Below are 27,040 nucleotides of genomic sequence, written 5' to 3'. Positions count from 1 at the left end.
TAATGACGGAAATAACAGCTTAGTCCTAAGTGGAATTATTAGTAAACATCATTGCTGGCTCAGCTAATTAAAACTGGATTAATGATTCAAAAATACAAATATGTAATAAAAAAGTCAACGCAAGGAATCAGTGTAAACTTAATAAATAATAAATATCAAAAAATAATTAATATCAATAGAAGAGAGAAAATTTAATACACTACCACACCGACAACCGTGTGGTTAATGTCAAAGCTTATACAGTGGCCGCTGCTTATAAAGGGTGTTTTTTTTAGAGGTATAGAACTTTAAGTTGGCAACACTGTTTGATATGTGTGCCATTTTGATAGCTGTCACATGTTTCATGTTCAGTTCGGTTTGCCATTTCATCATGATTAGACAACAAGGCAGTGCAACATGCCACACAGCGCGTGTCACAATTGATTTATTGAAAGAAACGTTCGGTGAACGAATAATTTCGCGTAATGACCCCGTGAATTGGCCTGCGAGCTCATGCAATTTAACACCGCTGGACTACTTTTTGTGGGGCTATGTGGAGTCTCTGGTCTGCACCGATAAGCCACAGACGATTGACGCCTTGGAAAAGAGCATTCGCCACCTTATTACTGACAAACGGCCTCTATTGCTGCAAAAAGTGAGAAATTTGGACTTGCCAATTGGACTTTCTCCGAGCCAGCCGAGGTGGCTATATGCTAGAAATCATATTTAAATAATAATGGTTAAGAATCATTTTTCGAATAAAGCAACATTCATGGTTATTAACAACATTTAACTGTGTTTTATTTGAACGTAAAGTTCTCTACCTCTAACAAAAACACCCTTTACGAATCACGTTTGTTCTAAACGTTTTGATTCCACAAAGCGGCTGATACAATAAACGGCTGGTTCCATAAAGCTGGATTGTGTTCTGCTTTTGACAATTTGATTCATCAAAGCGGTTGATTCAATTAACCACTGATCCAATTAACCGGCGTCCCCTGCGCTATTTTTGCGTAGAGCAAGATTTCTTTCTTGAATAAAATGTAAAGAATGCTGATTTTAATCTGCACAATTAACTTTTTCCTTACCTTTCCTAATAATAAAACTGAAAGTCTGTGCCTCTGGATGTCTGTGTCTCTGGATCTCTGTATGTCTGTAACGCGCATAGGTATTTGGTAAAGAATTAGTTTGTAGCATTGGGGTTGCACCTCGAAGCGATTTTTCGAAAATTCGATTTTGTTCTTTTTCTACTCCAATTTTAAGGACATTTTCCCGAGCAAAATTATCATAAGATGGACGAATAAATTACCAAGTTATCCTAACGTGGAAACGCAACATATGGGAGCAAATGAGCTTAGCAAATTGGCGAGAAATTCATCATCCATTATTTGTAAATATACAGGCGAATCAAATGACCTTTTAATTTTTACTACGGGCAAAGCCATGCGGGGTACCACTAGTTAGTTAATTAATGTGTGATGAGAAATTAAGATTAAAAAACAATATTCGCGATATGTTACCAAATTTAATGCCTCTCAGGAGTACATTTCGAATTTTACCTTCATAGCATAAGTTATATGATATTTAACTTTTTTAGATGAAAACATTAAAAAAAGAGGAAAAAATCATTAACTCATGTTTTCATTTGCATAAAAATAGAGACTACTTTAAATTCGTTCTTTGAAAATAGTTTTTAATCTATCATCGCTATACTGTTTCTATCTTATTCGAATATTTTTTCTCCAAAACTGAAACATTTGCTTTATGAGAAAGATGTAAAATTCTTGGATGCAAACGCATTCATTCATGGATGTATTTTCTTTTCAAACAAAAATTGCAATTTCAGCACTTAAGGATTATTAAAATCATTTTGATTTATAAAAAAAAAATAAAATATGCAAATGCTTTAGTCAGCAACAATTTCCATTTTCTTCACTATTTTGATGTTGCTGTTATGGAACGGATCATGAATCAAGCGTCCCGCTTTTGAAAAGTATTTCTCTTTATTTTACAGTAAATAAAAAGAGTTTGAAATAGTTTATACAAATTATTTCGCAAGAAAGTGATGATTATTCTTTTTTGCAGTTAGTAAATAATTATTTTTATTTTGAATTACATATTCAGCGCCTATAATGTTTTTATTAATAATTTGAGCTCGAAAGATAAAAAATGTTCTTATTTAGCAAGTTTTCAATACTTCTTTACTTATAATAAAGCTGAAAGTCTCTCTGTCTGGATCTCTGTCCGGATCTCTGTCTGTCAGGATCTCTGTGACGCGCATAGCGAATAGACCGTTCGGCCGATTTTCATGAAATTTAGCACAGAATTAGTTTTTAGCATGGGGGTGTGCACCTCGAAGCGATTTTTCAAAAATTCGATTTTGTTCCTTTTTTACTCCAATTTTAAGAACATTTTACCGAGCAAAATTATCATAAGATGGACGAGTAAATTACCAAGTTATCATAACGTGGAACCTTAACATGGGCAAGCCAATTGGCGAGAAATTCATCATTTATTATTTGTAAATATACAGTGCGAACCAAAAGACCTTTTAATTTTCTACTACAGATAAAGCGTGCGGGTGCCAGTAGTTTCAAATAAAAAGTCAAGCAAGCATTTTTGGAACGTATTTTGGCTTTAAAACTTCACTTGGTTTTTGATTGCAACCGAATGTTCTGAAATTACGCAAGGGTGGGATTAGGACTGAGGCTCTTTGGGAAAGGGGGTTGGCAGCAGTTTTTTTAAACTAAAATTAACGTCGAATTATTATTATTCGATACCTTCCAATTTTAGCGGGATTTTAGCTCATTTTAACGAAGATTCGCCATCTTTTAACATTTTCTGCAAGTAGCTGCTTGGAGGCTCCACGCTGGTGCCTCCAAGGATTCACTCACGTGTTTCCAGGAATTTTGTATCAAATCACTTTTTCGAAGTTATTTTCTCCGAAAGCAACACTTAAAAAAACTCTTAGAGGTCAAGTGAACATTTGGTGCCACTTCGCCAATATTTTTCAGTTATTAAAAAATTGCATATCATTCAATTGGTGTTCAAATCAATATCAAGTACAAAACCGAACGAAAAAGAAAACAAGAAACGAAAAAAGTTGAAATTCATCCGAAAGTAAAAATTTAAAGCCAAATTGATGAATATAATAAGTTATTCAAACTTATCTTTATTCATTGCACAGCAAGGGCTTTTCTTATGAAGCATAATTTATTCAGGATGCAATCATTTACCGTTTAATCAATTATTCTCCCTATGCTTTAATTTTCACTAATTTCGCGAGCTAGTCGGAGTCGCGAAAATTTAATCCTCGTGAAATATTTATTATATAAGGTGTTTAATAACATTTTATTTTATAAGGCAATTTAGTATATAAGGAACTTTTGGTTTTGTTCATGTAAAATTCTCGAAATTTTCAGCTCGCGAGGCCGCCGATATGTTCTTTTTCCCAAAAATACTGTTCGGGAAAATATTTGCTTTTATAATATTTCATAAGGCGTAAGAACAAGACAAAGCGATGCTATAGTGAGATGAACCTAACCTGGCAGCATTGGGATTACGCAGACACTAATCACAGTATTTCGTCGCAGCCAGGTTAGGTTTGCCCCAACTATAGAAAGTTCATAATTTTGAAAATTGCATCTCAAATGTAATAATCACATTCAACAACATTTTGGGATGTAAATGGTAAATTAAAGAGGAATGAGACCTATTAGTTAAATATATCGTTTTTATGTTGCATTAACGGAGGAATAACTTTCAAAAGCTGGAATAATTTCGAAAATTTTTGACGCCTAACAGTCACAAGTGTAAAATAAATAAATTAATACACAAATAAATAAAAATAAAAAAATCAAAAATAGAAAAGATTTCATTGTTCTGTTTTATCTGTGATACCGAATATTGTCCACATCGCATCAACAAATAACACATGAGTATGAAAAATATACGGCAAAGCATTTGCTGTTAAAACGATGTGTCATCCCAAGCATGAACGAATTTTCCAATAAAAGGATAAATGAAGCGAATATCCTTAACATTAATTGTGTTGGTAGAAAAAGCACTAACTTTAAGTTCGCTCTATATTATCAGAAAGTAAAAATAACATCTTCTAGGTAAAGGAGATGAAACATTGCCAAAGATGGAGCCAAGTACTGAGAACACATTGGTTTCAATATTTTAATTAATCATCGCAATAACAACATGAACTCAATCTTTACAAGAAACGGATTTTTTATTACACATTTATATTGATCGTCATATAATTGGATACAATGAGATGCTTTATTTTTCACAGCTGTAACCAAGTATTCTTTTTTTTTTTTTTTTAAGTTATTTGCATGGAAGGAGGACATCAATAATTATATTAAGAAACGCGGAAATTATCTGTCATAATGTTTTCTCTGCGGTAAATTATTTTAACAGTGCATTCCACAATTTTTGGATATGAAAACTATCATGCAAATATGTTAAAATGATTAAGATGAAAGAAAAAGTAGAATGATTAGTTGAATGTTTTTAATATAAATCAGCCAATATCCAATTTTTTCATCCTCATATTAAGACGATTCTCGCAAACACACACACGCACAAAAAAAAAAAAAAAAAAAAAGATGGGAAAGAAAAAAAAAAAAAGCAATAATTGTTGTTATGAATCACCTGATGCTTATTTTGTTCTGTTCTTCAGAAAATATTTGTTTCCAAATTTGGGGCATTGCCACTAATCGTGCTTTTTGATTTTTAACATTAAACAAAACAACAGGACACACGGATCAACTTCGCGAGTAGGATGTGAACTTCGGGTCGTAGGATGGGCACCACTGTTATAAATGACACTGATGTTTGATTCCCTAAATGTTACTTTCAAATGCATACAAACAAATACATTTTTTCCTAAACTTCGCTTAACAACGGCCGTTATGTGAAGTATCGTTTCAAAAATGTTTTCTTACCTTCGCGGCATTTTTGAATTTCCTCCAGAGCTTCGCCTCTCCAGCGAAAAAAAGCAAAGAAAAAATGACGAACAGTTCAAGAAAACTCATCATCCAAAGCAAAGCACTAAAATTTGATAACAGAACAACACAAAACTGGAAAACTTCTCTATTTTTTTAAGTAGTTTCACTATAGGTTTCATCCAAAAGTTTCACCACATATATGTTCTTTTTTGAAGGTCGTTGTAATCAACGCAGTTCCGCTTTAGCCGTCAGTATGGAGCTAGTTTGTCAGCTCACATTGTGGAACTGTTTACTTGTTCGTAGAAGATTGGGTTAATAGTAAATTATAGTTGCACTTCCCGGAAATCTAGAGAAACACTTTGAAGGATTTAATAGACTTCATGTTTCAAAGAGATAGGATCCCAAACTCTAATGAGCCTTGAGAAAACAATCAGATGTTATGATATAAAAGGTCATTAGAAATATTTTCTTTCCGTTGCGTTTTCTAATGTGCGTTGGTAATGGAGTATTTTGGAAAGATAAACAAGCAATAAATAAAAGTTCCCATCCCCGAGAAAAAAGAAAAAAAAAGATAAATTAATTAGAATTATGGCTTTTTGAATTCAAACTATGTTTTTCGCAATCACGAGTGTGTGCGTGTATGTAGGCGTGTGTGTTTGTGTCGAGGCATGAATGTGTGAGTATGTGTGTGTATAGGTATGTGTATGTATGTGAGTGTGTGCTTGTGTCTGTAATGCAGGCATGAGTGTGTGTGTATGTAAGTGTGTGTATGTATGCGTGGGTGTTTGTGTCTGTGTGCAGGCATGAGTATGTATGTGTGTGTGAGTTTTTGTCTGTGTGCAGGCATGAGTGTGGGTGTGTGTATGCATGGATATGTGTGTAGGATATGGACGCAGGATATGGAGACGGTTTTCTCTGGAGGAGCAGCATCGGGAGGGGTCGGTCGACAGTGGTGCTGCAGAGAAAGGCGGATGGAAAATAAAATCAGCGTAACGTCAAGGACAGTCAAATGAGAACAATAAGTAATCGTGATTGCTCAAAAGAAAAAAAAATCAAGAGAGTCTGAAAATTATTATACAACATGTTGTAACTATTACAAAAAATTAAATGGATAACGCGAGGCAAAAGGAAATATTTAAGATAAATTACATTTTTCAGAATGAAGAAATTGAAAACTTATTATTTAAATTTGCAGTACACAAAGAAAGAATAATGCATGTTACTATAAAACGTGTATTTACATGTTGTTTTTCGTTTTCAGCAGCAAATTTGTACCTAGTGTAGGATTACAATTTGCTCCAAACATGGGGTAAATTTATAATTACAATAAACTTCTATTGAAATTTTTTCTATTTTATTTTTAAAAGCATTTTCCTTTGAGTTTATAAGTAAACTAATGAATAAATAAACAAATTAATTTATTTAAAAAAGGTAAAAATATCTTATTTAATAATGAATAAAGAAAAGCATGCTTAAAAAGAATTAATAGTATTTAAATGAATATTAATGAATGAACAAGTGAATTAATTGTTGAATTAATAAAAAATGCATAATACTGCTTTACTTTGCATCACCTGAAGTCGGCAAATTGTACTACACATTTAAAAATCATAACATAATATTTCTATTTACACCTATAAAATAAAATGTTTGTATATGTATGTGAGATGAATATGAAATTTCTCAGGAAAAAGCTAAGAGCTAGTTTTTGAGGGGCCCTAGGTGATTAGTTTTCGTGGGGAAGAAAGCCCTTTTGTGGGAGAAGGATGGCAATATTTTGTTTAATTAATTAGTAATGAACACTTAAAAATATTAGTTGAACTAGCGAAAAAAATATTTCTTCTGGAAACGCGTATTCTCGTTTGTATAGTATTGTGGACTCGAGCGTTCCAGATAACAGGGAAAAATAAAAAATAAAAAAAAAAAAAAAAGAAAAAGAAACAAACAAATAAGTAAATTTAAACTACTTCTGTGATTGATATCAAATAAGTAACAGCTCTAAAACTGCAGTTTAACTTTGTTATTTTTTTTATTTCGAAATATAAGTTTTTCAGATTTTGCAGGATACCGCCATCTGTTGCTATTCTGAAGAAGTAATAATTCTTTGATAAGGAAAAACAAACTGTATATGGGTCTGTCCACGGTGACTGATGTTACAATTTGACTCCATTTTTAACTTACAAATTCAGCACTATCTTGAAATTAAATTTTGTTTCTTCTGAAATTGATCTGAAATATCATGATATGGTACATCACTGCCCCCACACTTGTTTTCAGACTTGAGGAAATTTTTTTGTGTGAAATAAAAGGGAATAAAAAAACGTGACTGATGTTACGCAGAAGAGATATTGAGAAAATTGACTTATGTACAATTTGAAATTCTCTTCAAACTAATAACGCAAAATGTAAACAGATTTTTTCCCCCTTAAAGTAGAGATTTTAGGCTTGATGAAAACACTTTGTTTTACTGGAAAAACTTAAAAACGGAGAGAATAAAAATTATTTAACACCAGTGACTGATGATACAAAGATTTTGTGACTGATGTTACATTTACAATAAATTGCTGCAATTATAAATTATTTCTCCTTAAAAATGAAATTTAAACATCTTTTGTTTAAAATTGTATTTAAATTACAAGAAAAGTACATTTATAAAGTTTTGAAAGATATATTTTTATGTATTTCATAAAATAAAATGTCCTCTTGCATTTATTACGTCTAGTGCGCTAAATAGTTTATTCCTTTCTCATGTAAATGAAAAATTTCATTCACATTGACAGACTATTTCCAATGTCTTTCTGCTTGAATCCTGACAGTCACTAAACACTCTTAGTTCTTAATTTCAATGTATCTAACTTCTCGTGAATCAATTATTAGTGATATCCTTCAAGAACCCGTTCTCCAGTTGCAGTCAACAATTTCGCTGGAAGTGATTCCCTCCTTTACTGCAAAAAAGTGTTGTTGCTAAACACCTGCTGCAGCTAAAAAGTATTATCTCAAATATAACTCTTTATAACATGGCTCCAAGTCGTGATAGTTCTGAAATTTGCATGAAGCTGTGACATTTAGAAATATTTCTGTATCGATGATGTACATTTTTTTTAAATGTATTACATTTTGAATTAGTTGCAAATGTTTGTCAAATTTCATGTTGGATTTTTCTTTTACGGCTGCATTTTTCTTTTGTGAAGATATAACAAAGAGCGCTTTTAATAACTAACAGATTTTACCAAGGTTTCATTATTTTGAAGAGGGGTAATGCAACTTACAATTTAAACCTGAGACTTTAACAGTTTAAATTTGTTCTACTCTTGTTCTACTTAATTATCTAATTTCTCTTTTTAGTTCCATTCTGAACTAACTTTGGTAATAATGCTAGGTTTTTTAAAATTATTTTATTTATTTTTTATCGTCCGCTCTTTTTAGCTTCTACGTTGTTTTATTTTTTTGTAATTTTCATGTTTTCCTTTGTTTCTTAACTATCTCGCCTCCTTTACAGCCTTTCTGCAGCAATCAATGGCATTTGTGCAATTTGTTTGAGGTTTATTACCGAAAAGAGAAATGTGACTGATGTTACTGTGACTGATGTTACATATTTTAAATAAGTTTTAAATAAAAAAAATTCAACTATTTCTAAATATTTAAGGGATTAATATTGCAGATATTATCATAAATAAAGAGAATATGACTTTTTATTAACTTGGGTTTGTTTTTGTTTAGGCGATGCAAACTTTTATACAATTTTGTGACTGATGTTTCATTAGTATGAGGCCGAGTTAAAAAAGAAAAAAGTTACAAGACAATTATAACAGTTAAAAGTTTCTTTGTTGATCTAATCTCTTCCTGTGTAAACAAAATTTCAATAAAAAGTAAGATTGTAGACATAACAATTAATTTCCTAAGTTAAAACAAGGATTAACTTTTAGAGCCGCTCATACAACGACACATGAGCACTGAGTAGTGTTGTTCAAATATGCCTATGAAACTTACAAAAAATGTGTTTATAACTTTTTTTGAATAGGTTTATAAAAATACAGTATTTTTCTCCTCATATAAAAGAAAAAATGTATTGATACAATGAAGTTTTTTTTTTACTATGATGTCTCTAGTTTCATGAAATTGCCCATATGAATACAGATCGACGTAAGTTGCAGGTGCAGAATGATAGTATAGGAAAGAGGGGGGGGGGGGATGAAGATATATAATAGGAATACAAAATGTAATTATTTTTTAGGTAACGTTAAAGCTTGCAAACAGAAATATTTTAAAGACCAATTGGGTCGTTCCCAAAATTTTAAAAGTATTTTTTTCTGAAAGAACATGCTTAAAAACATAGGATCTAAACATTTTTTAAATAATTTCTTTAAGTTTGATAGTTTTAAAAAATTACTTAAATCGATGGGCTTTCTTTGTTTACATTTTTTGTCGATGACATCACAAATGAGGAAATGCCATTCTATGTTGCCATTCACAGAGCAAAATATTTAATTCGCATCTTTACTTATATGTATTGGTAACGATATGGTTGATAGCAAGCGTAGAGCGCAATTTTAATTCACTTCTTGATTATCATAACGTGGAAACGTGGTACAAAGGTGCGGCAAAGTGCATCATTTGTGACGTCATAAAGACCACGCCTAGTTTGAAAAATCGGACATTTAAAAAAATTAATTAAAAAATAACTGTTGGGAAAATAAAAGAATTTTCTTGGTCCATGTTTTTTTTTTTTTTGCTCATTCTATCCATTTCAGTGACTAAAAGTACTACTTTTGATTGAAGGAAACAACCCCATTGTAAATATCGCTCTCGGAGGCGCTAGAAACTAAAATTCTTGGGAGAAGGAAAATTCTCAATTTGCTGAATGAAATTAAAATTTTACCGAATGATAAAATACCAGCATGCACACACATCATGCACACATAATCTAATGTGAAAAACATTAGGCACCATCAAAAACAATTTTTAAAAATGAAAGAAAAAGAGAAAGGAATCTCGATGAAGGAATATTGTTTTCAAATTTTCTGAATCGCCAGCAAAATTTGCAGAACAATGAACTTTAGAGAGGTCCCAGTGATCTCTCTTGACCTTCCATCTGGGGGCAAGATTTCTTCGCAATCTTATTTGATTAACGAAGATTTAAATCGTGTGTTAGGAAGAGTCAGATTAAAATAGCATTACCTTTAGAACAAAATGAAAATCCTCCTCCTGTAGAAAATGGAATACGCATATTTAAGCTATTATTTTTTTAAAACCGCTTTGAAGAACACCCCTTCCGCAAGTTCCAAGATAACTTCTTCCAACTTACACAGGTATGGGGCTCCTGAAAATAGCAAAACGTTTAGGAGCCAAACATGCAAAACTGAATACGTTTCAAAAATAGTTTTCAATTTTATTATCTCTAATGACATTTGCGCTTTAGTTCCATACTTAAATTGAGTTCAGCCAGGGGTGTGCAAAGAAATTTTGGGGCCCGTCAACAAATGACTTTTACGGGCCCCTTGCATATTGTTTGCCCTTATGTCCCTGCATATATTTCACCCTTCATTTTAAAAATTTCAGGCCCCTTTCAGGCTCCGGCCCTTGCCAACACGTGTTCCTTCTCCCCCTCCCCTCCTGTGCGCGCCCTTGAGTTCAGTATAGGACTTTCATTAAAATAGGAACACTTATATCAGCTGTTCTAGTTGATTCAGAAAATGTGGAAATTCTGAATCTGATGCAGAAAAAGAAGCCATTTCGGGTGACGTAGAATAGCAAGGGGTGTGGGCACACTGTCATCCTTTAAAAAGGCAATTAGCGCGCCAAAGACATCCTTTCACAATTCCTTTAGCGTTATTTTTTCTTAATTGATAGAGATAAAAAATTAGAGATAGAAAAAATTAAAAATTGGATAGTAGGGTTTTGAGATGGAGACAATTTGAGTCAGACGGTCTATTTGTCTATTCCCAAATAATTTTTGAGCAAGTTCTCCCATTTAAACAATTTTTTTTGTTCGAAAGTTTTTCAAGAACACCTCACGCCCATGTTTAACTTTTTGATTTGAACAATTTTTTTTCAATTTTGAATAGTTCAAAAAAGACTTCACTGGACCAACAAGAGGCCATGTTAGTCTAGTCGGAAGCGTAGAGGACCGGCTGTTGGGAAGGTCTGGTTTTAATAGGAATTGGGGATCCGACTACCAAACTGACAAGGGCCCACCTTGACTTTATGCGGCCCTACCTTTTTAGTAAATAGCCTAATTCGAACAAACTTTTTTTGTTCAAAAGATCTCAGCGACGACACCTCACTGTCGCATTTCACCCCCGCATTTGAGCAATTTTTTTATTCAATTTTGAACAGTTCAAAAAATTACCGTTCATTAGCGTCTACGATTAAACAAAAATAGATCCCTAAATTAAAGACGGATTTGCTTCAAACAAACTGTGTAGTAAAAGACTTCTTGACGGAAAGCATGTATAGATCATATTTTTGATTATATTTTAAGGGCATTTTTTGAAGGTAAGGGTATTCAAATATATCATACATGAACACCTACGGGAATATTTCAAATAGTTAATTTTATCAAGAAGCCAACAATACTAAAGATTGTATTTTCTTGCCAAATATTTGAAAAAAATATGCAGATTCTGAACATGCTCTTAATATTTGGATTAAGAAAGAGGGGAAAAAATAGAAGTAGAGGAATGTGAGGCAAAGTAAAATAGTTAAAATGACTCCAATTACACCAATTTAATGTCATTTTTTCGTTATTGGCAGTTTTAATTTGAATATGATTCAATAGTTTACTCACTAAATATTACCAACAATGGCCAAATTGAAACCAAATTAAAAAAAAAAAAATAAATCGCCAAATTTGTCGCCATTTTGGTGACAAAACTTGGAAACCAACAGACTGGCGATATATCGCCAAGTGCTCGACAAATTATAACACAACTTGAGTTTACATCGAAATCAACAATGATTTCCCCCCAAAAAGGGGCAAAAGACCCCCTTAGGAACATCCAAATACAACCAAAAGGAAAGGTGCACAACTAGACTCCACTAGGAGTCCAAGTACTAAATTTCAACTTCCTACGACATACCGTTTTTGAGTTATGTGAGATACATACACACATACATACGTACATACGGACGTCACGAGAAAATTCGTTGTAATTAACTCGAGGGTCGTCAAAATGGATATTTTTGGTGTCTGTACGTTCCTAGGCATATATCCACGTGTGGTCGGGTCGGGGAAAAAAAACTCAACATTCATTCGGGGGTGAGAAAAATGGAAATTAAGGCCGATTTTTGAGTGAAATTTTTTTTGCGAATACAATACTTCTTTTTTTGTAAAAGGAAGTAAAAAATGTACTGGTAAGACTATGGGCTCATGCAAGTAAAACGTTTGCGGGTTGCGAGGCCGCAGTTGACGTCATCTGCGATTTGTGCCATGCAAGCTGTAACAAATTCAGCCTGCGCCGCCGCAAGTTGCAACTCAACTCTGTGGAAAGAAAAATCTCGCCACAAACATTTGCGAGCGGTATTAATGGCGGACGCGTTGCTGCTAATAAGATGGCGTCGACGTCAAATGATTCGATTGAACCGTTATTGGAGTCTAAAAGATGTGAGTGTTCCATTTCGAATGAGAAGTAAAGCTTTTGTTAGGAGATTTCACCTGTCAAAACAAACAGCGTGGGATCTGTGCGGAGAACTATGGGTTGTACTTCCAAGAAGGAACCTCTTGCATCCGAATGGGTATCCCTTGGAGCTACAAGTAAGTTCAATTCTGTTTTCCTTTAGCATTACCAATGTCTATAATTCAACTCTTTTGTTCTGACCTATGAATTGCTCTATATATTGCCAGCGATCGCGATACCGATCACTTGTCACCAAGCAAAGTCAGCATCAAAAACTAGATCAAAAATTGTTATTTGCAACAAATTTGTAAAATGTCAACAAACGGTACTGATGAAGATCGTTCGAGCTGTTGTTGGCTGAATGATGTGCTCCATTCTATTTCCGTCTTCACTGCTGGAAAACTGTGCCATCTCAATTTTACATACAGTGTTAAAATATCTTACTTCGCATGTCTCACCTTCCGAGAAGGTTCTAAGCTTGAACATGCACTATTTATCTAATTCCAATGCATTGTTACTTAAATTTGTCTAGAGCTTCTTTAAAATCAGTATATCTCATCACGATCTATAGCACTGGCATACAAATACAGCATCTGATATTGAAATCCCATCATGATTAACTTCTAGGGGTTACAATTGCACTTCAAGCTTTGTAATGAAAGTTTAATTTGTTTAAATGGACATTTCACGGTATTGGTATTCACGAGTTGCGACAGGACCCCACTCATTGGTTACCACTCTACTCACTTGTTTCTAGACAGGGCTCCTGTCCCTCCAAGTCTACCCTCCTGTTGAACGGAGACGTGTGCATTAGTTGTGTATGTGTAGGCTTTTGTGTGTGTGTAGACCTGTGTGTATGACCTGTGCGTTGGCGTGTGTGTATGTGTGTGAGTGCGTATGTGTATGAGCGTGCGTGTGTCTAGGACATGGACGCCATCGACCAGGAGCAGCTACCGGAGGACGAAGCCACGCCTGCAGGTGACGGTGGTGGTTGAAAAAGGCACGGAACATCAAAGACGGTCAAATGAGAGCAATAAGCAATCGTGATTGCTCAAAAAAAAAAAAAAAAAAAAAAAAAAAAAAAAAAAAAAAAAAAAAAAAAAAACCTTACCAACTGAAATGCTAAAATCTTTTTTGGTTTTAAATGTATTTGCTTTTTATACAAAAACTTTATGTAAGAAAATAGTTTGACAGTCTTAGCAGTGAAAGAAATACTTACAAAACACATTATCTCGCTCGTTTGGAATAAGAGGGCCACAATACGAAATTCTTAGTTGTCTTTTTTATTCGCTTAAAGGCCTTTAAAGGAAATTATTATCTTTGGAAAAAAATGATAGATTTTTTTGTCCAATATTAACCACTGGAGAGCTGAGCAAACTTACTTTTCTTAACACAAATTGCCTGAATTGTTCAACTTCAAGCACTTCTGTAAAATTTCACTTCTTCGTATTGTGGAACTCTTCTTCCAAATAAGTCATATAAACAATTTTGTTTATATTCTAGATTTTAAGCAGCAAAATAAACTGATGTTTTTTTGTTTTTTTTTTTCAATTTTAGGTTCTGAATACTCTTTGCATCCTTGGAAGTGGAAGTTTTCAAACTGCTACTGCTGATGGTGTCCTCGCCGAAATAGATCAGTCGATTGTATCCCGGCATATGAAGAGAATTTTGGATTGCATCACTGATTTGAGGAGAACGCACATCACCTTTCCAGCTGGGAATGAAATTCCATTGGCGACTGCAGCCTTCTATGCTGACCTTTCGTTCCCTAATACAGTAGGAGCGATTGACTGTACACATGTCCGTATTGAGCGTCCACCAACTAATGACTGGTTTGTGTACCTCAACAGGCATGCGCACTTCACGATTAATGTTCAGATGGTATATATAAGATGTGTTAAAACATTTTTCTCTTCAATTAACTTTGCTTTGAATTTATTCTTGCATGCTTTTATAATGAACCAGCAGACCCAGACCTTGTTCAGATTGAAAATCTTAAATTAATATTATGCATGTACTGTTTATTTTAAAACAAGTTTATTTTAAAATATTTCGGCAAGCACGTCATCAGCAGCAACACTTTGGAAGCATGGTATTCAACACAGATAATATATAGCCTATGTCACTCTGTAGTTATATAGATTTAATCGCAAATATCAAAAGAATTTTTCAAATAGGTGCAGTGCTTCCGAAAATTACTTGGAACATACACAAAATCCACTCTCTTTCTCTCTTTTTGTACATTTGTGTAGATGTATTGGTTTGATGTTATTCTGGTTCAAAAAATATCCTATGAAGTTACTACATATTGAAAAAAACGGTGTGGAGGGCCAGTTGCCACCCTGCCGGATGCAGTAAAATCAGCGAAACAAATTCTGACTTTTTGCAAGTATTGACCAACAAAAAATCTCAACATTTTTCAGAAAAGCATTTTTTGCCCCATCTGCAAAATGAAGAACAGATAGTTAAAAATTCTGCAAAAGAAAAAAAAAATGCCGACAAATCGAGAATTGATTTGGAGATGCTGCCTGCCGTGCAAAATGCACCTTGTGGAATGAAAATTAAATGCAATATGTTTTGTTTCTTATTCAATAGGAACATTTCCAAAAACGTCAAGTTCTTTGAGAAGATGACACCCATATACTGTCTCTTTAATCACAAAATTTTTTTTTTCCTTCAATTTTTGTAATTTTTTGAAAATGAATTACTAGTTTCGAAACGTTACTACTCCAAAAAAAAAAAAAAAAAACTGCATTTTTCAAGAGTAAGTAACATTGCATTGTATATTTATTTACATTATTACTTTGCCAATTAAAATTTTTGAAAGCAAAACATTCACCATTAAATTTTTTTAGAATTAATACTTGTCAAAAACTTTAATACATTTGGCTAAGGTTTTTGAAATTTGGATAATTTACTGACCAACAGCTTGAAATCCCTAGCACTTGCCCTAGGCATGGATTTAGCAGTGTAAAATGCAATTATAGGTATAAATATTCAATTTCTTTTAAACGAAATTGCATGTTACAGGTTGCAAATTTCAAGATGAAATTTTTGGATGTGGTGTCAAGGTGGCCGGGCAGCAGCCACGACTATTTCATCTGGAAGATGAGCAATTTGAGAAACATATTTACTGGAAACACAATTCCTAGCCGGCCTTTTCTTTTGGGTGACAGCGGCCACCCGTTAGAGCCTTGGCTAATGATCCCATATGCCCCCCAAATGTTGCCCGAGAGCAACTGTATAACAAAAAGCACAAAAAGGCCAGAAATGTCGTGGAGCGGGCATTTGGTTTTTTGAAAAATTGATTCAGATGCCTGCACTCATCGGGAGGAATTTTACTGTATACTCCTGTAAAAGTGTGTCGCATTATTATGGCTTGTGCAGTTTTGCACAATATGTGTATAACACAGAACGACCTCTGGTATGATAACAGTCCAGATCCAAATGATGTTTCTGAGGAGGAAGATGATATCGATCGAAGTTGGGAAACCCAAGGTACATCTTTGTATGACCTTGGGAGTGTGTACAGAGATGAATTGGCAATTCATTTTAGCCGCACTGGGCATTAATGCTTTTATGATGTTTTGGAACGAAAAAACGGTCAACAATGAACGCTACCTACTGGAGTTTAGGGTTAATCCACTGGAGTTGGGGTTACAATTTCAACTATAAAAATATCATCAAACAGACAATGGCTTCGTTCAAATGTAGAAGAGTAAAAGCAATTTTCACCTGTCATACCGAGACGGTCGGCTTTCTAGTTTTGTTATAAAACTTGATTTGAAGCACTATTTTTTTTTTACTGTTGACCGTAAAAAAAAAAAAATCACTTTTGTTTTCATGTGGCAAGTGAAAAATGAAATATTCCTCGAATAAAATATATTTTTTTCGATTATAAAAAATATTTTTGAAAAAAATAATGAGCAAATAAAAAGTTAATTTAATAAATAAAAAGATAATGAAATAATAAACTAATAAATAAATAAATTTATTTATTCCTACTTGAGGAAAAATAGAGAAGTGAATAAAATAGTGAGTGAAGAAGAAAATAAGTGAAAAAATGAATTAATGAAAGAATGCAAAATAAATTAGTTCAGTAATGAATACGCAAGTGATTTAGCCAATGATTGATGAATGAACAAAATTAACTATTTCACCTTGTCCCGCATGCACTTGATTAATTATGAAAAATATAAAAATACAAATGAGCTAAATATTAACTTAATAAATACCGCCCCGAATATTAGAAGGTCCCAATTAATATTTAAAATTTTAATAACAATAACTTTATCATTTGATAATATGAAAATAATTTTTAACTTGCAACAAAATATTACTGTTTGAACATCAATTTTTGAATATTGCTTGCACAGTAAAACCTGTAAAGTTGACTACCTGTCTATGTTGACATCTATTTTCAGGCACAGAATTAGATCTTATCATATAATTCAACCTCTATAAGTTGACCACTAAAGTAGTGCACCGCAAGTAGTCAACTTACACAGGTTTCACTGTATTATCATATGCTTTGATTTTCAGACGTAATTTTTACTTCCTTTTACAAAAAAGGAAGTATTGTATTCGCGAAAAAATTTTCACCCAAAAATGGGCCTTAATTTCCATTTTGCTCGCCACTAAATGAATGTTGAGTTTTTTTTTTCAACTCGACCACACGTGGATATGTGCATAGGAACGTACAGACACCCGAAATATCCATTTTGACGATCACCGAGTTATTTACAACGAGTTTTCTCGTGACGTCTGTATGTACGTATGTATGTGCGTATGTATGTCACATAACTGAAGAATGGAATGTCCTAGAAAATTGAAATATGGTACGTAGACTCCTAGTGAGGTCTAGTTGTGCCCCTTCTTTTTTTGGTTGCATTCGTATTCTTCAAAGGGGGTCTTTTGCCCCTTTTTGGGGGGAAATCGTTGTTAATTTCGATGTAAAATCAAGTGGTGTTATAATTTGACGGACACTTGGCGATATATCGCCAGTCTTTTGGTCCCCAAGTTTTTTCGCCAAATTGGCGACAAATTTGGCGATTTTATTTTTTTTTAATTTGGTTTCAATTTGGCCATTGTTGGTGATATTTAGTGAGTAAACTATTGAATCATATTCTAATTAAAACTGCCAATAATGAAAAAATGACATTAAATTGGAGTAAAAGGAAGTCATGTGATGCCCACATCAGCTCGTTTCTTGACTGGAATAGACTACACATGTAACTTACATAGTTAAAATATTACTAAGTAAGTGGCAGTAAAAGCGGAGTAAATATTTCACCATTTCACTTTGCCCCGCATTACCCAACGACGTATCTCTAGAATTGACACAACTCACTTTTCAAAATGAAAGGAATTATCAAGGCGCAAATGTGTTTACTATGAAGTAATGATTGCTGAAATATTTGTTTTTATTTTCATTTTAAAATTTTAATTAATTAATTTTATTTTTGACAACGAAAATTAGAAGGAAATTCGGATTGCTTTATTTTTTAAGGGAAAGAATGAGCTGCAATCGATTTCATTCTTTAATGAAATTTGTTTATTTCAGAGGACTTTTTCTTATTTGCTTTTTATACTCTAAAGTTTATTTATCTATTAATTTAATTTTATGGCAATAAAAGGAAGCTAAAATCCGAGGTGCTTTATTTTACCCAAAAGAAAGAGCTGCAAATTATTTTTGTTCCTTTGATAAAATGTATTTATTTTTATGTACTAGTTATTTTTAATACTTTTTCTTTCTTTTTAAACGATTGAAATTTTTTTTGCATTGTTTAAAAGTGCTGCTATTTTGCTTGTTTATGAATTTGTTCGTATATATTTCATTAGTTTTTTTAAGTGATGGAAACCAACTTTAAATGTTGAAGAGGGATACTTTACATATTTTTCAATCTTAGCTAATTAATAGCTAATTGATCAGAGGCTAAGAAGCCGATAGTGGTATACGGGAAAGTAGGCTCGTTTAGTTTTGGACGGAATTTCTTTGAGCGGTTTAAAATCGAGCGCTTTAGTTCTTTGCTTCATTGAAAGCTCTAAATAAAGATGAAAAGAGTATTTACATTTAAATTGAAAGAAGATTTGAAAATCGAAACACTGAACTATTCGACACTGTATTTATAGAAATCTTGTCTTGGCAAAAATGTAGCTGTAAAAGGGGGCAGAAAAATAAAAATATGTAATCGCTTTTTGAATAGAGCTTCCGGCTCAAATTTATTGACGTAGATAACTTTAACAAATCCAAAGTTCCTTCAGTTAATGTGTTAACACAAATATCGACTTGCTCCTAAAAGATAGAAAAGTCTACTAAATGGGATACATAGCTTTACAAGCTAAAAATCTTTCAAATTGTCAGAAACAACTTTTGTCGCGGACGATAAGGTATGATTATATCCACTGAATTGCCTCAAGAAATAATATAACACATGTTCTCAAACAAATGCATTTTGAGAAATGACTTGTTGAAAACTTTTGGGAGGAGTTCAAAAAATACGTTGGATGCAATTTTTCTTGTAAATGTGAGTTTCGTATTGAGATACTTTATTTTAGACACTCTAACGATCACTAAGAAGTTTCCCAGGGGCCGTCTACAAGTGATGCCAGGCTTTGAGTGGGTTCTTGAAATTGTGACAAAGGGGGGGGGGGGGATAACAAGAAGTGTGGGATTTAGGTTGAAATAAAAAAATAATAAAAAAATACTGTGTTTATGTATTACTAGTGGTACCCACACGGCTTTATCCGGGAGTATAAAAATAAAAGGTCATTTGGTTCGCCTGTATACAAATAATGGATGATGAATTTCTCGCCAATTTGCTATGTTCATTTGCTCACCCATGTTGTGGTAATTTGCTCGTCCACGTTACATTAATTTGCTCGTCTACGTTATGGTAATTTGTTCGTCCATATTATGGTAATTTACTCGTCCATGTTATGATAATCTGCTCTGTAAAATGTTCTTAAAATTGGAGTAGAAAAAGAACAAAATCAAATTTTCGAAAAATCGCTTCGAGGTGCACATTTCCATGCTACAAGTTAATATTGTGCCAAATTTAATGAAAATCGGCATAACGGCTCCATGCGCGTCACAGAGATCCAGACATTCAGACAGGGAGACTTTCAGCTTTATTATTATTAAAGATAAAGAAGATAAAGATAGCGTGTCATGTGACAAGGAGAGGGTAGGGGGTAAGGCGAAGTGTGACACTTTGAGAAAAAGGTGGGAGGAGAGGGTGCAAAGATGTTTAAAATAAGTGATTTTATGGGCAGTCCATGCATTCAGTAAAAAAAAAAAACGATTTCAGTTCAAAAGGTACGCACTGGCAAAATGGTTTAGAGTCAAGGTGTAGCACCCCCCCCCCCCCCAAGTTGCGTTTCGTTCCTCCACATAAATAAAAATATATTCTCATTCAGTAGTTTATTCCAAATTACCTGTAATGCTTCATTTCTTTGATTACCTCCATTTATTTTATGTACGTTCATTTTTTCATTTTCAACCGAGTTGTTTTCTTTGACTTTTCTTCCGTTTATTATTTCCAATGAACTGATTTGCTTAATTTTCCCATGAAAATAACACAAATTTAATTTTAAAAACAAGCCTTCTTTAAAGCTCTTTATCATGCAGGGACAAATTCATTTAACGTACTCCTTTGGATGTATAATTTCATACCAATTTTCCTGGCTCGCATAAATTTGCAATTGAAATACTTTTTTTCCACGAAGTTGATGTCTACAAGGTATTTAATAAAAAGAACATACTAGACTCGAGTATAATTAAAGCATCAAGATATTGTCGACGTAAATAGGACGTAATTGTACTAAGGCAGCAAAATTGGTTAAGAGAATGTGCGGTAACGACCCTGCCTTAAGGTGTAATTAATGTAGCTCAATCGATTTTTATGTTACAAGTAAATTTTAACGCCAATAATAATGCTTATTTCTTAGGCAATCACACATGTAATTAAAGCTTGCTTCACTAATTTCTCAATGAAAAAATATTACATGATGTTTACTATTATCCATTGAATGCTGTTTTTCTACATGATAGGATAATGTCTGTCAATGAGCTATTTTTATACGGTGTGACACATATTCCGTACATAACTAACATGAATTTAATTATTATTACCTATTATTATTATTGTTGTTATTTTAGTTTTTTGAAGTGAAAACTTTTTTAGGAGTGTTGAGCACTTTTGAGGTGGGGAAAAACCATCCATTTCACGACACCGAAAAACCGTCACCTTACCAACCCGTGGAACACAGCGCATGCGCGGCTTCTCGCTGCTCCTTTTTGCGATTTTTTCGTTGAGCTTACGAGGCTCAGTGGCACGATTGGCAGCGCGTCAGTCTGAAGAATCGAGTATAGTGTAGTTCTGGTTAGTTGAGCTGTGACCTTGACTATGTTCACCTGTAAAAAACCGTAGACGTGTTATTGGCTCGGATTTTAATTGGAATATTTTTGAAGAATTACTAAGAAAGTTTCTCAACTCAATTTAGCGCCAATTACCCCTCCCTATTTTCCGAAACAGAGCTCAACTTCTCAGAGCCTCACAATAAGCTGCCCGTCGTGAGCTCGATCCTCATCGTCTGCCATCCCTTGAAGAGATGAAGAGAAAGTAAGATAAGTAAATACGTTATAGTAATTCGTTTTAATACTTGGAAAAAGTAATGATATTTTCTGTACCTGAAATCAGTGGCGTAGCTACAGTGTTTGCCGCCTGGGGCGGTTTCTCAATTTACTGCCCTTTTGTTGTAAATAGCTAACACTTCAAACTGTCAAGACTGTTGAAATTAAAACTAGAAGTTTAATTAAAGAAAAAAAGGCGTAAGTTTTTTCACATACTTATTAAAGAAAAAAAAGAAGGGGGAAGGGGACCAGACTTGGAGAAAATTGCTAAAGTTACGTAAAAAATTTCGAATATTGAGGCAGTTTTGCTGTAAGGGAAGGGCATGGGCGAGTTGGGTTTGCTTTCGATTTTTTTCAAAACTGAAGTCTCTTTAGTGTTTCTTTGTTGACGTTAGGGGATCGGTGGGCACCGCAAGGAAATGTACGAAAATGAATGTTTTAAAATGCAGCTTATGCTACTTTGTGGAGAAGTTAAGAAAATTGGGAATGGTCTGATACTCAATTCAAAAACTTCCAGCTCTGAAAAATGCAATTTTACGCTTTCTTTGGCAACGCAATTGCATGAATATTCTAAGACAGTTGTAAGCGTTAGGGGAGGAAGAGGCGCTTAGGCTCTTACTGAAATATTTTTTTTTTAATTGAAATCAATTTTAACGGCATCTTTGGTGACTTACTGGATTGGGAAAGATTCATCTTCCTTTCAAATTTGTTCAGCACCAAAGTCTCAAAAACGCAATTCTAGGCTATCTTTCGTGACGTTAAAGGAATAATGGCTTTAAAAATGTTGTGAAGCCAGGCGACTCTCTAATGGAAACTTTCCGTGATTGACGCCCAACTTAAGGCTTTGTTTGATATTGATAATGTTTGGAGCAAAAGGGGGCAGAGAGAGGCTTCCCCCCAAAAACTTTCTTCGAGCTGAAGTTCATTTTAGGCTATCTTTGAAAAGGAGGAATCAGCGAGCTCTCCCAGTCACGCACATTTTTATGTGCGAAATTTTAGGCTACCTTTCGGGACGTTAGGAAAAGTTCTGAGGAGTTCGGCTTTCCTTCTTCGGAAAATTTTTAAAATTGAAGTTTCCAAAACGCAGCTTTAATCTCTGGAGACGTTAAATAAAGGGGGGGGGGTGATTAAGGTATCTTTCTCGAAAAAATTCCGAAACTGAAGGCCTAAAAACGTATTTTAAGCTATTTTTGACCACGTTAGGAGATAAAGCATAGTCAAGGTTCAACAAAAAATGATACTAAAGAATCAAAGATTTAAAAACGTAATTTTAGGCTATATGTTGAGACCTTAGAAGAGAGGAGTTTTCTCAAGGAAAATTTTCAGAATTAAAGTCCTAAACATGCACTTTTCGGTGGTGTTTGCTACGTTAGAGGAAAAGACAGGATTCGGGGTTCTACCCAGAAATTTTTCAACATTGAGGTCCAAAACCGTATTTCTAAGCTATCTTTGGTGACATCAGGAAAAGAGATGAAACATTAGAGAGCACTCTTTCCTAAAAACATTTTGAAGCTATCTTTCAAGCAGTTAGACAACAGAGTGGAGCTGGGAGAGGTTCCCAACCGGAATTATTTGAAACTGAATATGCTAAAAAACAATTTTAGAATATGCTTGGTCAAGTTGAGGGACCAAACCAATAAATTGTTTCGTGTACCATTTTTCAACCCCCCCCCCCCCTTTCTTATTCTTGTCACCATTTTCTTAAAGTTAAAAAAAACGTTATTTTCCACTAGGAGGTTTTCAAAATCTCTCTTAAAATTCAGTGTTATAACTCTTTCTTACAGTGAAAAATGTAAAACTTCATTGTTTTCTTCCTCCTGGAGTTAACTTCCACAGTCTAAAAAAACATGGTCCCATGACTGTCCACTGCCGCCCACTCAGAAGCAAAGCAAGGAATTGTACTGATATGCTATGAAGGAAGACTTTTGAAAGTTTTTTTAAAGAAATCAGACAGTATTGTATGTAATTTTAATCTGGTAGTGACACAAAAGGCTTAAAATTCGAAGATTTTCTTTTTGCCTGCAGTAACAGATTAAAACCATAATTTATATTTGAAAAATACGTTTTTTATCAAAAGGGTTAATTTGCCGCCCCTCGAAATGTGCCGCCCGGGGCAGACCGCCCCCTCCGCCCCTCCCTAGCTACGCCACTGCCTGAAATCATCATTTTCAAATTTAATATTTTACAGGGTGTTAAGAAATAACATGGACACACGTAATGCTTCATAACTTTAATTCTAATGAAAATATTACGACCAAACTTCAAAATAAATTCGAATGCACTATTTCGTTTAATGTATTTACAAATTTTCAAAGTGGCTAACTTTAGCCTTAATACATAGCTTTAAACGTGTCACACAATTTTTACTATGGGCCGCAACTAACTTACCGATATTTTATCCCATGCTTTTCATAAGGATTCCTTTAGAGATGCCAAAGTTTTACGAGGTTTAGCACACACTCTTGTATCCATGATAAACCAAACAAAATAATCCATTGGGTTCCAATCTGGGGAATACGTTGGCCATTCTTGAGCTCCAATGAAGTCCGGAAAATGTTTCTTGCACCAATCTTGAGTGCCTTTTGCTCTGTGTACAGGTACGGAATCTTGTTGGAAGGTCCATCCTTTGTTTCCAAAGAACTTTTGCAAGAACTTTGGCAAGACAAAATTTTCCAAAATGCTTCTGCGGTAAGTTCCATGATTAATCTTTATCCCTTGACCAACAAAAACAAGTGATATTTTCCCACTAGCACATATCGCACCCCAAACTATTAGTTTGAGGTCGTTGACGCCGTTTAACAATGCAAGAAGATCTTGGAGACAAGGATGTGCGATAAAACTCATAAAACTTTGGCATCCCTAAAGAAATCCTTATACAAGGAATGGGATAAAATATCATGAAGTGAGTTGTGGTTCGTAGCCGAAAATTTTGTGACACGTTTAAAGCTGCGTGTTAAGGCTAAAGGTAGCCACTTTGAAAATTTGTAAATATATTAGACCAAATAATGTATTCGTATTAATTTTGAAGTTTGGTTTTAATAATTCATTAGCATTAAAATTATAACGTATTACGTGCGTCCAAGTTACTTTTGTCACCCTGTATTTAATTCTTCGCAATAAACATTTTGTATACGGCTCTAGGGCCTTAAGATAATTTGCTCAGATTAATAAAGAGTAAAAATAATAAAGAACAAAGTTAAAAAGTTGGAAATTTATTGAAATTCTAATACTACTTCTACCAGAAAAATCGGATAACTTTTATTTAACTATAATTTACGTTTATTGATTGCATGTAAACAAACAAACCATGGAACATTAATGTATTAATATTTGAGCAAAGCTATAAAGCAAACAAGATAGCTATGTTTTCGGAGGTACATGACCAACGACGCCAGATAATTATTATTATTTTTTTGAACAATTTTTGCTGTTGTGGTTTTATGACCATATATAGAGATTATGAGGACAAGAACTGAATTTATGGCGGTGATGGGAGTAAAGTTTGCAATGGGGATGAGTTTATGGGCTACTTGAAGGAGCTCTGTAAGCAAATAAGTCGTGACTAGGGCGTTGGGGAAAATTAGAATTCCGCAGCAGGACTTCCGGGGAATCTTCACGCAACTGAAATAAAAGATTTGATTGCACTTGGTGAATGCTCAGAAATTTAGTTGCTAACTAGATGCAACAATCGTTTTTTTTTTTTTTTGGTAGGATAGACAATAAAAGTACGGAAATAGAATTACAGGCGAAGGGCATTTTCTACAAACATTGGGATGATGCAACAGAAAAATAATTTGCCAGCATAAAAGAACAAAGAACTAAATATGTTAATACTCTATATCTTTTCTCTCTCATTTTCTCAGTTTAAGAGAATGAATTTGATATCGTATTTTTATTAATTATGTATTCTTAATTATAGTGAAATATTTTGCTTTTTATTCTGTTTGAAGTAAGAAAAGTATTTTGGAAATGACCGAAGCTCTTGGTGCAAAAAAAAAAAAAAAAAGAAAAAAAAAAAGTGACAGCTCCCTTTTATGAAAACTTTTAGAAATCGCAAAAAACGGTTTAAAAAATCCTTTTAGAAAATTTGGTTTTTATGTTTAATATTACGTTAGAATTCGTGTCTAAGGAGTCAATTCCAATGATATTTTAATAAAATATAATGTTATTTAAGGGTAAATAATGGTTAAGCATAGGCACTCTGCCATTCTTGCTCCATATATATATATAATTATTTAACTAAATTTTGATCCTTATCTTTAATATCTGAAGTAGCTTTCCTCTGAAGAAAATTAAGGCAACAATTCCTGTAGACTTGCGACTCTCAGTCAGAAGAAAATATTTTAGAAATTTATGTCCTTAAAATGATAGAAAACTTCCCAAATTCTAGGACTCGAAAGCACATTTCAAAATCTTGACTTCTGGGGATTAAGCACTTCTAGTACAAATGCTGCATCAGCCCAGGCTTTAAAAGTTAACACTTTGATATCAGAACGACTCAACCAAAGTTAACTTATACGCTTCTCATGAGACGACTTAATGTTCACCAACTAATTTCATTGAATGGGGTTGTTTAGTTCAGTCAAAAGTATTACTTTTAGTCACTGAAATTGATAGAATAAGCAAAAAAAAAATTGTCCCAACGCTTAATATTTAATTAATTTTTTAAAATGTCAAATTTTGAAGAAAATAAGGCGTGGTCTTCATGACGTCACAAATGATGTACTTTGGCGTATCTGTCTAACGCGTTTCCACTTTATGATAATCAAGAAGCGAATTAAAAATTGTACTCTACGTTTGCTATCAACCATATCTTTGCCAGTACACGTGAGTAAAGATACAAATTAATTATTGCGCTCTGTGAATGGCATCAGTGAATGGCATTTCATCATTTGGGATGTCATGTGCAGAAGCGTAAACAATGAGTTGCACCATTTAAAATAACTGTTAAAAAATATTAAACTTTGTCAAATTATTTTAAAAAATGGCTAAATCCTACATGTTTTTAAGCATTCTCTTTCAGAAAAAATGCTTTTAAAATTTTGGAAATGACCCCATTATAAACCATTGGATTGAACAAACTGCAAATTCGTATCCTCACACAAATTCAGAGTTGAATAATATTCATGACTTTTTTTTCAGCAGAATTAAAATACCATATTGGTTTTATTAATGCAGTTTGATAAGTAACTAAAAATTTAGTCTCTTTAATAAATCTGCCGAAAATTAAACAAACATCTAAAAAAAAAAGGTAAAAGAAAGATGTAAAGAACGTCTTTCTTCCTCAGTTTCTTTTCAAATCAAAGTAGTCAAATAACCTGGGCTTAAATGTGGAATGGCAGCTATAATGGATTGTTTTTATTGTTAGAAAACAAGATTACTGGATTAAAAAAAAAAAAAATAATAATTTGAATTTTGAATTCTTGAATTCAAATTATGTTTTTCGCAATCACGAGTGTGTGTGTGTGTGTGTATGTAGGGGTGTATGTTTGTGCCCAGGCATGAGTGTGAGTGTGTGTGTGTGTTTGTGTGTATAGGAATTTGTATGTATGCGTGTGTGTTTGTGATTGTGTGCAGGCATGAGTGTGTGCATGTGTGTGTGTAGGTGTGTGTGTGCAGGTGTGTGCATGTATGTGTGTTTGCAGGTGTGTGCAGGTGTGTATATGTATGCGTGTGCGTGTAGGATATGGGTGCAACCTGGAGACGGTTTTCGCTAGAGGAGCAGCATCGTGAGGAGCCGGTCGACAGTGGAGCTGCAGAGGGTGCTGGTGAGAAAATAAAATGATAGGACACCAAAACAGTCAAATGAAAGCAATAAGCAATCGTGATTGCTGAAAAAAAAAAACAGCCAC

At 33.7% G+C, this 27,040-nt stretch overlaps 1 protein-coding gene across 1 annotated transcript in view; it reads right to left on the bottom strand.

Moving 5' to 3' along the window:
* LOC129217035 (ribitol-5-phosphate transferase FKTN-like) overlaps positions 1–5,151 on the bottom strand; it is a 97,073-nt gene extending 91,922 nt beyond the window's left edge. The window contains exon 1 of the mRNA XM_054851270.1: positions 4,935–5,151. Coding sequence (XP_054707245.1) covers positions 4,935–5,027 — 93 coding nt within the window. The 5' untranslated portion in view covers positions 5,028–5,151. The remainder of the gene's footprint in view (positions 1–4,934) is intronic.
* Between the last annotated feature and the right edge of the window lie 21,889 nt (positions 5,152–27,040).

Source organism: Uloborus diversus, chromosome 2 (genome assembly GCF_026930045.1).
Source record: "Uloborus diversus isolate 005 chromosome 2, Udiv.v.3.1, whole genome shotgun sequence".
Classification (NCBI taxonomy): domain Eukaryota; kingdom Metazoa; phylum Arthropoda; class Arachnida; order Araneae; family Uloboridae; genus Uloborus; species Uloborus diversus.
Note: the sequence above shows the minus strand (reverse complement) of the source record. Positions and strands in the feature narration are given on the sequence as shown.